We start from the raw sequence: 12514 nt of genomic DNA, 5'->3' as shown, positions 1-12514 counted from the left end.
ACCAACGGATGGAAGACCTCTCTCTTTCTCTTCCTTTGCTTCTCTGTAACTCTGCCTTTCAAAGAAATAAATAAATCTTTAAAAAGAAAAAAAGAACCAGGGCAGCTGGAACTTGAACAGGCACTCACCTGGGATGCCGGCATTGCAAGCAGCGGCTTACTCTGCTGTGCCACAATGCTGGCCCTGTGTGTGTTAACTGAGTAACTGAGAAACCAGAAGTGGAACTCCTGCGCTAAATTCTTCTTCCCACCTTTTGGATTATTTTGTAGCTTTCAAAAATTTATGTACAACTTGACAAGAAACATCCAAGAGACTAACTTGTTACCAGATATCAAAGAAGGGAAGGAAGGTGCTACTCTGAGGTTTCTTTCTTTTCTGGCTTGTGAGTAGCTAGGAAATGAAAAGAGAACGTTGTGTCCAGTGAAAAGATCCCATGTAAGACAACTCAAGTGTTTTTCAGTGCAAAGAAACCGTTGGTATTCAAGTGGATCTTTAAAAGGAACGTGGAAGTTATTCAGTCTGTAAAAGTAGGCTGCTTGTATAGCTGAGGGGACTTCAAAAAGCTCACGGACAAAGGACTTAAAAGATCAGAAGTGAAAAATCCGTGCACAGTTGTCTCATGATACGCATTTTCCGTGGACTTTGTCAAGACCACCTGCATACTCCAGCCCTCTGTCCAGACCCACCGTGCACCGCAACTCAGAAAAGAGGAGTGGAGATGGGGCAGGGCTGACCATGTGCGCCACAGATGGGCAGGTGGTCCCGGCACGCCTTACCACGTGGCCTGAGGATCCGTGGGTTACTGGACACTGGCCATCAGGCCAATGGGTCCCCATTGGCTGGTCAGCTGTGGAAAGCCCTACCGGAGTTAGTGCGTGAGTCCCTCCGGGGTTTGTGAGCCAGTTTGGGGAGACACAGCTCTGCACCTGCACATGGAGCCCGGACAGGCACTTAAGTAGTGGAGGAAGCGGTTACTGAGGGGAGGCTCAGGGTGTGGGTGGGCTTTTGCACAGCATTAGTGGGGGCTAAAGGAAGGGCAGGATGCAGAAATGTAGAGAGGTTTCAGAGAGCTGAGGTCACAGTAGGGGCTCACGCACAGGTGAGGGTGCACGTGTTTTGTGCAGTAAAATCCAGATGATGGGGGCCCGGCCTTGTGCCGCATCAGGCTAAGCTTCCGCTTGCAATGCTGGCAACCCATATCAGAGTGCCGGTTCGAGTCCTGGCTGCTCCACTTCCATTCTAGCTCCCTGCTAATGCACCTGGGGAGGCAGTGGAAGATGGCCCAAGTATGGGCCCCTGCCACCCACTTGGGACACCAGGATGGAGTTCCTGGGTCCTGGCTGTTGCAGCAACTTGTGGAGTGACTCAGCAGATAGAAGGTCTGTATCTGCCTTTCAAATAAATAAGTAAACCTTACACACACACACACACACACACACACACAGAAATCCGGATGCACAGCAGGGACTCAGTAGACAGATGAGGAGGGCATTGGCTGCTGGGTTAAAGACTTGAAACAGGGGCTGGGTTTTGGTAAAGGGGTTGAGATGCCACTTGTTGTACCCACATCCCAGACTGGAGTGCCTGGGTCCCAGGCCTGGCACACCCTAGGAGACAGTGGTGATGGCCCAAGTGGTCACCGCCACCCACGTGGGAGACCTGGGTTGAGTTCCTTGCTCTCAGCCTTGGCCTGGCCCAGCCTCTGCTGTTGCCTGTTGAGGATGTTTAGGGCCAGAACCTGTGGATGGGACGACTCTGTCTCTGCCTTTCAAATAAATAAAAGTAAATTTAGGTTATTAAAGAAAAAAAAAAGGCTTGGAATATTGTGCACTCGGAGAAGCAGACCTAAAAAATGAGCAAGCAAGAAAAGCCCACCTCAGCAAGGTGCTGTTAGGAGACTTATCTGACTTGTGCGGAAGGTTGGAGGCCAGCGCATCAGGAAAGCCAGGGCAGTCGCTGCATTGTGCGGGCCGAGGACTTTGCTTTAAAAGCAGGGCGGCTTTTTGCAAAGAAATAAGTGCTGCAGTTGGAGATAAAATTTGAGTGTTTTGGGGGGACTGTGTTGGTGTGGGCGGGGAGGGAGACAGGTGACATTAGCATTTTCCTAATAAACCATCGCTTGCATCTCTGAAGACACCGTGTCTTCCTTTGCACTTTTACTTTCTTTGAACTTTGCATTTCGAAATAATTCAGACCTAAAAGTTGTGCAAGTCACACAAAGGCAGTTCGCTTACAGCCACGGTAACATCTCACAGTACCGCTGTCCAAGCGAGGGTGGATACTAGCACGGAGGTCCCCCTGACGCCTCATGGCCCCCTGCTCTCTGGATCACCCAGGGCCTTTAGACAGCGGCTTCCTCTGGCCCCTTGCCATCCGGGATGCTTCCTCAGGTTCTCTTGGTCTTCTGGAAGAGTCCAGGCCAGCTCTTTCAAAGGAGGCCCTTCAGCTTGTGGTTGTCTGACACTTTCTCGTTAAATTCGGGTGTGTGTTTTGATGACAATGTCATCAAGGTTCCTTTCTCAGGCCCTCCTATCAGGAGGCAGGTGAGTCAGCATGTTTCAACAGACCATTGCTTTTATTAGGGGATTAAAGTGCTGTCTAGGTAAGTCGCCGTGCCTGCCTTTGCACCTGGGAGTATCTTGTGGGAAGACACCTTCCACGGTGCACAGACCGAGTGTCGCATCCCACTGCTGTGCACTCCCTGCCCCCCACACACCGAGGATTCTTTCCTGCAGCGTCTGGGCCCGCAGTGCTTGCCTAAGGATGGATTCCTGTTGTCCTCTTTCTGTCGCATTCAGTATTGATTTACACCAGTATGGTCTCGCGTTTGTTGGTTCTACGGGCTGTAATCCCATCCTTTAATTATTTACCCCGCTGCTCAGCTTGTTGCAGAATTGACCAGTGGGGAGCTGCCTCTTGTCCGCTCCCCAGATTTCAGACAACTGAACTATGAAGAAGTCCATCTTAGAGTCCAGACTTGGCCTGGGGCGCAGTGGGGGGGGTTGATGTTAATATAAGTCAGGAAATCAGAGACAAGTGGAGATAAGCTTGCTCAGTGAACCAGTTTCCCCAAATCCTTAATTGCTTGATCCCTAAAATGTAGAGGCTTTTCTGTGACTGTGTTAACCAGGGACACCCACCCTGCTAGCCCCATACTGTTCTGTTGTGTGCAAACCTGGCCCAGAAGAAAGATAATCTCCCAAGGCCTGAATAAAGGGGAACTGATGAGTCTCCGGGGCTGTCTGGGTTGTGCTCATTGTGTGTGTTTTCCCAGAAGCTGTTGGCACTTGCCCACATATCCCCTTAGGCAAGCGAGATTGTGAAATGTTTACAAGTATCCCTAGGACCTTCTTTCATTTTCTACCTTAGCTTTTAAGTAAGGAAACACGTTCATACTGGAATAGAGCGCTTTCATAATGGAAAGGCAGCCTCAACGCTGTGGGTGCCACGCGGAGGGGTGAAGGAATTCTGCCACCATGCAGGCGGGAAGACGCTTTGGCTCCGCGCTCTGTCTCGGATGGGCTGTGCAGACAACCACACACCCATGAGCAGGTGCAGGGTGGGATCTGCCCAACAGTAGCTCTTTGTTCTACGTGCAAGCCACTCGCAGGTTCCGCCAGCGATCCTGGCCCTGCTGGGGTATAACTCGGCCCTCCCCCTCTCCCTGTGAAGGAGGTGATGTTTGAGGAGTGCTCTGAGCCCCAGAGCGGAAGTGGACAAGGAGAGGTTCACGTGGCCACTCTCAGTCGCATGTCTTTACAGATTTACGCAAACCTTCCGGGGGGACTTGGGGACAGGAAACAAAGCTCCTCGGGCCCTGCTCTCAGAGATTCCAGTTCAGTCTATCTGAGTGGGACCAGGTCCCTGTTTTGTTTTTCCTTCTGTTTCCTACTTGGCTCTGTTGATATCCAAGGATGAGATCACTAGATCTGGTGGATGCTCTTGGTGACTTTTTAAGATTTGCTTTATTTATTTCAAAGCTGGAGTTACAGAGAGAGAGAGTGAGAATGAGAGAGAGAGAGAGAGAAAGAGAGAGAGAGAGAGAGATTGTCCATCTGCTGGTTTACTCCCCAAATGACCACAATGGCCCAGGCTGGACCAGTCTGAAGCCAGGAGCCAGGAACTTCTTCCAGGTCCCCCACGTAGGTGAGGGACCCAAGCATTTGGGCTATCCTCCGCTGTTTTCCCAGGCCATTTGCAGGGAGCCGGATTGGAAATGGAGCAGCCACGACTTGAACAGGCACCCATGTTGGGTAGTGTCATCACAGATGGAAGTTTTACCCATTACACCACAGCGCCAGCCCCACTGGTGACTTCTTAATACAAATTTCACATAGTTTTTTTTTTTTTTTTTTTTTTTTTTTAACTGACTACTGTGTCACACTATTCAGCATGTTCTATTAGAGGGACGCCTTTGGAGACAGAATTTTGTCCCAGACCCAGCTCTAACCCTCCAGCTCTGGGACCTTAGGTAAAATGCTTCATTGCTCTGACCCTCAGGCCTGTCTGTGAAAATAGAAACAGAAGGGTGTAATTATTTTTTAAGTGATAATGATTAGTATAGGCAGGTGCTCAGGAAAGAAGAAGGTCTCAGCATTTTTGTCATCTTGCCTTTCATTCTACTTTACCTTTTTTTTTTTTTTGACAGGCAGAGTGGACAGTGAGAGAGAGAGACAGAGAGAAAGGTCTTCCTTTTGCCGTTGGTTCACCCTCCAAATGGCTGCCATGGCAGGCACACTGCACTGATCTGAAGCCAGGAGCCAGGTGCTTCTCCTAGTCTCCCATGCAGGTGCAGGGCCCAAGCACTTGGGCCATCCTCCACTGCACTCCCTGGCCACAGCAGAGAGCTGTACTGGAAGAGGAGCAATTGGGACTAGAACCCGGGGTGCTGGCGCCGCTGGCGGAGTATTAGCCTAGTGAGCCACGGCACCGGCCTCTACTGTATCTTTTTTAAAAAGATTTTTTTTTTTTTAATTATTTGGAAGGCAGATTTACAGAGAGAGAAGGAAAAAGAGAAATCTTCCATCTGCTGTTTCACTCCACAGATGGCTGCCATGTCCAGGTTGGGTCAGGCTGAATCCAGGAACTGGGAGCTTCCTCTGGGTCTCCCACGTGGGTGCAGGGGCCCAAGCACTTGGGCCATCTTCTGCTGCTTTCCCAGGCATATTATCAGGGAGCTGGCTCAGAAGTGGAGCAGCCAGGACTCAAACCAGCAGCCATATGGGATGCCAGCCCTGCAGGTGGGCTTTTACCTGCTCTGCCACAGCACGGGCCCCTGTCTTTCTTCACACATCTCAGCACCTTGAGAATGCCGTTGACTTGGATGTGGCCGTTCTCTGTGGAGAAGATGATGCTACAAATGGCCCTTGTGATCTTGACTGGCTGTTGTTTGTCGGCACGTCCCTGGCATCCCAGAGGCAGTGGTGCCGGCCGGACCTGCAACCAGCACTCGTGGAAAGAGTCAGGCTTCCTTGTCCCTCTAGCTCAGCAGTTGGCTCACGTCGCCAGTTTTCACTTGACCTGACTTGTGATGACTTCTCAAGTCTGCAGGCTGGCTGGGCTTCTGGCCTTTTCTCCTTGGTCAAGTGTTGGTTGAGATGTACGTTGATGCTGGGGCTTAATAAGGACCCACAGGGGACTGGTGCTGTGGCATAGCAGGTTAAGCCACTACCTGCAGTACTGGCGTCCCATATAGGTGTTGGTTTGAGTCCAAGGCACTCCGCTTCCAATCCAGCTCCCTGCTAATGCACCTGGGAGAGCAGCAGAAGGTGGCCCAAGTGCTTGGGCCTGTGCACCTGCATGACAGATTGGGAAGAAGCTCCTGGCTCCTGGCTTCAGCGTGGCCCAGCCCTGGGCCATTGTGGCCATTTAAGGAGTGAGCCAGCAGATGGAAGATTCACGCGCGTTCTCTCTCTTTCTCTCTGTCGCCTGCCTCTCCTCTCTCTCTGTAACTCTGCCTTTCAAATAAATGAATAAGTCTGAAAAAGCAAAAAAGACGAAGGCCCTGCAGTCTTAGGACTCTCCTGGTCAGGTTACCAGAGCTCAGCCTTTCGCGACTGTTCTGTTCTCTAATCTCGTAACCCGAGTGCCGCAGTCACACAGGAAGCTCCCGACTTCCTAGACTGGTAAGAAATCGAGTGTGCTTTTTCCACCACTTCATCCTCATCTTCTGCTTGGTTGCCCCAGAATGGGAACGGGATGGTGGCTGAAGATCCCAGAACTTGTATCAAGAGCCGAATTCTCGCATTCCCAGTATGTTTGGTACTCGTGGATTTTGTTGTTTCCTGTCAGTAACAGGACAGTGCACACTTTTGTGCTGACTGAAGTAGTTCAGCCTGACTCCTTTCGTGTCTCTTGCCCTTTAGTAGCCCAAGGGAATCGAAAGACTGCATTTTGTGGCCTGGGAAAGCAGTGGAGGATGGCCCAAGTCCTTGGGCCCCTGCACCTGCGTGGGAGACCTGGAAGAAGCACCTGGCTCCTGGCTTCAGATCAGTGCAGCTCTGGCCGTTGTGGCCATTTGGGGAGCAAACCAATGGATGGAAGACCTCTCTCTCTGTCTCTCCCTCTGTCTGTAACCCTACCTCTCAAATAAATAAGTAAAAATCTAAAAAAAAAAAAAAAAAAAAAGAAAGAAAGAAAGAAAGACAGCATTTAAAATGTGCTGGAAGATGTGCCTTAAGGCTGTTATGTTGTGGAGCAGGATATTTTTAGCAACTCTGGAATGAGCTCTGTGCTTGATTCAGACCCGTGACATTTATGGTATAATTTTAGTGGATGCCCAACTTTAAAACAAAATAAAGGTAGTTATACCATTATTTTTTTTCCTGTAACTACATTCGTGAATACTAAAGGATTTTCTAATGTGTATTTAAATACATATTTAAGATATGAAATTTTCTTAGAGTCATTCAGGGAGTCATTTTCTATTGCTTATTAAAATTGAAGGAGGAGAAATAAGTTAGAATTAAAATCAGTTGTGTTGTTAGCATTCTTCTCTCTATGGGATCTGTATGTCTTTCATGAAAGAATCATTGCATCCACCTTAAGTAAATCTAAGAAACCAGAAATAAAATGAAAAAAGGAATCATCAGTGTATTAGTGTGCTTTACCGTAATTACCATAATGCAGTGCCTAACACAGGCTGCTTACGAGGGAGAGAGGTTTGTTTTGGTCCATGGTTTTGGAGGTTCGCTGTCAGGATCTGGCAGCCCTGTTGGTTCAGCGTGTGACGATGCTGTCCTTGCTGGCAGAGTGGCCAGAGGCTGCGCTTGGCTCTGCCTGTATCTCTCATTATAAAGCCGTGACTCATCACAAGGCTGCGTCCCAGCAACCCGACCCAATCCACTCACTTGTCAGAGGCCCCGCCTCCAAGCACTAGTTTTCACCCTCTTTTGTACATTTAATGAGACTATGGGGACCAAGGTCTTTAAGGGACACACAACCTTATATCACAGCCATGGCAGTTGCCATGCCTGGGTTATGTTTATGAGATACCGTGGTGAGAGCCATTTGATCAGTGGACTAGCAGCGTCCTGATAGGCAAATCAGGATTAAGAAAGGATTCATGGTTTGTTCTTGTTTTTATTAGTATTTGAGAGACAGAGAGGGAGAGCTCCCATCTGCTGGTTCACTCCCCAAGTACCTACGACAGTTGGGAGCTGGGTGCTCCATCCTCATCTCCCGTCTGAGCAGCAGGGGTCCAGCTACTTGCGCCTTCACGTGTTGCCTTACAGTGTGTGTGTGAACAGGAACATGGAATCAGGAGCAGAGCCAGGACTCGAACCCAGGCACTCTGAGGAGATACGGACATCTTAACCGCTGGACCAGATGCCTGCCCCAGAGTTGGTGGTTTTACAGTGTTTTCTAGAATCTGTGTGTTTTGATAAGTGGCTTTCCTACCTTAGGGATAGTGTCTTGTTCATATGTGTTCCCAGAAGCTCCCCAGTACACGGTGGGGCACTTAGTAGGTGCTTCCTCTTTGAAGGTGAATGGGAGTAAGTTGCCTTGGGAGCAATGTGGGGAAGCCCTGGACGGCTGAGAGGAGAAACGAAGCCCAGGAGTTGGGCCAGGAGATGCAAACAGCCGAGTCACTCACTGTGTTTTAAGGAAAGAATGTTGAAGTGGAAGTGGGTTGAGTTTTCAAGGGTTCTCGGCAGAGCGGTTCTAGAGGTGGCTTAGGGTACCCATGAATTGACCCACAGTGCTCCTCGGGTAAAGTGAAGTAACAACTCTTTCCTGCTACGCATTCAAAGTGAGATCATGGATGGAATAGTCCCCTAAGTTCTTTTTTTCCTTCACTCTTCGGCACTTGCTATTTTTGGCCAACACTGGGAACTGACATGAATTGGTCTCTGGGAAGCAGAGAGCTGTGATAGTTATTGTAACTGTAAGCAGTCAGTCCTTCACAGAGCTCCATAAAGAGCCATGCGGCTTCCTGACTGCCCAGCTAACAGGTCTGAGAACTGCCATCCTCAAGTGTTAATGAAACCAAGCTCCCCTGGGGCCCGTTAAGCCAGGGCTTCACAGGAGTTTGTGACAACGAGTCCAGGAATTGTGTCCTGTAAAAGGCAGCTCTCATTATGTGGCCCTTGTTGAATCCCTGTGGGCTGGTGGCTTATCCATCCCTTATCTTTCAGTATAGAAGAATCCCATTACTTCATGCACTCACCTTACCCATCTTTTGAAAGGAGCCATCCATGGGGGAAGTTTCTGTGGGGTGGAATTGTGTGAGGGTGCCAGCAAACAGACTGAGGTTGGCAGCAGAGAGAAAGGCAAGTGGCTTGTTTTGCTTTGTGAAAATGCCCCTGCCCCGGTTTTCTGGAACTTGTTTCTACTTGAAAGATTTCCCTTTAACTAGATCATGAGATGTGTTTGCTTTCCTGAGCTGATTCAGGCAATTGGATGAGTAATACAGAGAGTCAGTTCTGTTCTACCATATTGATTTTTCAAAGTCTCCCCTTTAGGGAAAAGAAAAAAAATTCTCTTGATGATCCATTTCATATTAGAAATCTGGTACATTACCCAGCTTTTACAGTGTTCAGTATTTGAAGAAGTGAATGTGTTATGTAAGCGAGAGGACTGAAGGCAACCAGGGGTGTGTGTAGGCTACATCAGGAGGGCGGGAATTAGCAATGGCTGTCTGCCATGTAAAACTTGCCTTCTTTGGAGCAAGTTGCAAATCTCAGCAGAGTATCCACAGGCATTTCTGGGTGCATTGCCTATCAGTTGTATTAGAAGATAAGCTGTGTGGGAGCAGGGAAGGCACGGGAGGGAAATTCTCTTTTTAGGCTAAAATTTGGTAGAAGGTTCAGGTGCTGGAGAGAGTGATGGGCAGGATGTGTTTCATAGATTTAGCCAGATGTGTAGGCATCAGACTACAAACTATGGGATCTCGAAAGACAGCAAGCTTTGGAATGGAGGCGCGAGGAGCTTTTCAACCCGGGCTGGAAGTTCCACCAGTGTTAGCTCTTCTGTTCCTTTTCTCTTGCTGCCCTGGGAAGTGATAATGGTTCTCTGTTGTGCTGAAGCATATGTGGGCTGCTGCCTGGATTGTTAGGCAGGGAAAATTAGCTCCTATAATTCAGATCATTCAGCAAATGCTTATTAAGTGGCTTGAGATTTAGAAATAGCTGAATCCATGAATAGAAGAAGGAAACTTCTTTATGCAGGGCTAAGTGCTAGGAGTAGAAGCAAAGCACCCCCTTCAGGAGCTTGTGGATTCCCTGGGGTGAAAGCACACACAGCCCACGCACGTGCAGAGCTCCTGGGCTCGCTCTTTGGAGCAGAGAGCTCCGAGGTGGGACAAGCCCAGCCAGGGGCCCTCTGCTCAGGAGGGGGCCGTGCAGACGTGGGCTTCCAGGAGGGTGGAGGACTTTAAGGATTTCACATGGAGAAATGGGGGTGCCCGGAGGCTGGCATTTGTGAGTGGCAGGTTCTTCAGACAACTGTGGTAGGCCCGGGGTGGGGGACTAACTCCCATCAGCAAAGTGCGTGGAGGGGCAGGGGAGGCAGATCAGGTTGGGGGAGGTTTTGAAGGTAGCTGGCAGGGACCATGGTGAAGATCCAAATGGTGGGATGAACGTGGAAGTGAAAAGAAGTGGAACCCAGGCCAAGTGAGGAAATAAAGCGACAGGAGTGAAACACATCCCAGGCTCTTCACTGTGGTCTCACTGGTCGTGCGCTTCAGGCTGGGGGAAGTGGGAGACGCTGCGGGTGAGAATGCGCACCGTGTCCTGCCCTGCGTGGGAATGGCGTCGCTGACCTGGAACTTGAGATGCGAGCTCACTGTGTCAGCACGGACAGTTCCCGGCGTAGCCCTGTGACGGATGATATGGTAGAAAGATTTCTGTGTCGGTCTCATTAATGCCCTCTCTCTTCTTTTCAGACTCTGTCGAGAAGAATCTCCAACCCCTACCTTGACCATAGTCCTTCCCAGGTACGGCTCTTCCTGTCCTACTGCACTGTCGGTAACTAGGTTCTCCATCCTGCTGCAGAAATCCTGGGCTCGTGCCTGCCATCCGTGTCCTGACTGCACGGGGCCACTGCCTCCCCACTCTGCCCTGCCCCACACCCACCAGGGAGGACATGGGAAAAAAAGTCTGAGACCATTATGTCGCAATCCAGGGTGTTCGCTCTGTGGCAAAAAAAAAAAAAATCATACAGATTTTCCCATTTTCCAAGTCCTTTACATGAATGCCTTGTCAGTGTAATGTAGATACAATATTAAATATATAAAAAGTATTCTTCAATTTGCTGTATCAGTAGAAGCACTTTATTTAACAAATAGTGGATTTTTTTATGCTGAAAACATTGTGTATAAAGCGAGATTTATATTTATAGTTGTTAGTGGAACATCCCCCGTGTGCTCATTGGTTTAAAAAAACAAATGAGGTAGTTTTCATTGCCTTGTGTCAAAGAATCATTGACAAGGGCTGGCGCTGTGGCGTAGCAGGTGAAACCTAAAGCAGCCACCTGCAGTGCCAGCATCCCATATGGGGGCGGGTTCTAGTCTCGGCTGCTCCACTTCCAATCCATCTCTCTGCCAACGTGCCTGGGAAAGCAGCGGAACATGGCACTAGTGCTTGGGCCCCTGCACCCATGTGGGAGACCTGGAAGAAGCTCCTGGCTCCTGGCTTCGGCCTTGCCCAACTCTGGCCATTGCGGCCATTTGGGGTGTGAACTGGCAGATGGAAGACTGACTCTGTCTCTCTCTCTCTCTCTCTCCGCTTTCTCTCTACCTATCCCTCTCTGTAACTCTGGCTTTCAAATAAATAACTCTTTTTTAAAAAATCAAGAACCGTCACCAAAGAGTTGCATTTCTTTGCAGTAAAGGAGGATGCAGGCTTTGTGAGGGCGAACTCCTCTCTTCCCGTGTTCTTCTCAGTATGCCCAGCCTTAAATCAGAGCCGACCCCCGCAGCTGCTCGCGAATGCGCTTGGAGCGCCTGCGCCAGGGAAGGCGGTCTCCATGTCAGAACCGGCTGTCAGCTCACTCATCCTCCCTCCTCGGTCATATCCTGTCCTCTGGCTTCTTCAAGCTCTGTTTCTTTGAAGAAACAGTTTTAAGCTCTTAACAGCCTCTCAGCTCTTGCCCTGTGCACTTTCTCTCTGTGTTGGGGGATGCTATCAGGGAAATTAAGGAAGGGCAAGGTCCCCTCCAGGTTGTCATCAATCAATTTGTTTTGGGAAAAGATAGAAAATACTTTGTGAGTGCAGAAAGAGTTCATCAGGAAATAAGTAAAAAAAACGTAAGCATGTATCTCCAACATACGTTCATTAAAAATTTTTCATTTTACTTGAAAGGCAGAGAGGGACAGACAGATCTCCCATCTGCTGGTTCACTCCCCCAAATGCCCACAGCCACCAGGGCTAGGACAGGCCAAAGCTAAGAGCCCAGAACTCCATCATCCAGGTCTCCCAAATGGTTTGCAGGAAACCAGCTACTCCCAGGGAGTACGCTAACAGGAAGCTGGAATCGGGAGCAGAGGAGATGGCCCTGCCGCCTGGCATTCTAGGATAGGATGCGGGCATTGCCAGCAGCACTTTAACCGCTGCACCAAACCCTCCCCTCTCCGCACCCCGACACCTGCTAATTCTCTGAGCCTTGATGTGGAGATGCCTGGTGTCTGTTTAGCTTCCCTGGTTATGCCCTGCTGTTGGGCTGTGTATGAGTTGGGGGGGGGGGGGTTGAGGTGGGGGATATAGGGTTATAAAGGGGGATATATACCCCTCTAGATCATCATCTTCTAAGAATCAGAGACTCGTGTGTGTGTGTGTGTGTGTGTGTGTGTGCACGCATACACGCAGGGGGAGTTCAAAGGTTAAAAACAGACATTAAATGAATCATAAAGTGGATGAAACCAGGGTGCTTGGCATTAACTCTGAACTCTGCAGCCAAGTGACTCCTAGAGGCCGAGCTGCCTGCCGTCACGTCGTGTCTGGCTTCGAGATGTTCACTCAGTGGGAAAACAAATTATTTTCCTGGCCCCTGAGACCTTTGTATATGAGTGCATATT

The 12514-nt window shown here is 49.5% G+C and overlaps 1 protein-coding gene across 1 annotated transcript in view; it reads left to right on the top strand.

Annotated features, from left to right (window-relative positions):
• RAPGEF5 (Rap guanine nucleotide exchange factor 5) overlaps positions 1-12514 on the top strand; it is a 245354-nt gene that overhangs the window by 33599 nt on the left and 199241 nt on the right. The window contains exon 2 of the mRNA XM_051852807.2: positions 10385-10435. Within this exon, the coding sequence (XP_051708767.1) occupies positions 10385-10435 (51 nt within the window). The remainder of the gene's footprint in view (positions 1-10384; positions 10436-12514) is intronic.

This window comes from Oryctolagus cuniculus, chromosome 16, assembly GCF_964237555.1.
Source record: "Oryctolagus cuniculus chromosome 16, mOryCun1.1, whole genome shotgun sequence".
Classification (NCBI taxonomy): domain Eukaryota; kingdom Metazoa; phylum Chordata; class Mammalia; order Lagomorpha; family Leporidae; genus Oryctolagus; species Oryctolagus cuniculus.
This window is presented reverse-complemented; position numbering and strand designations above follow the sequence as displayed.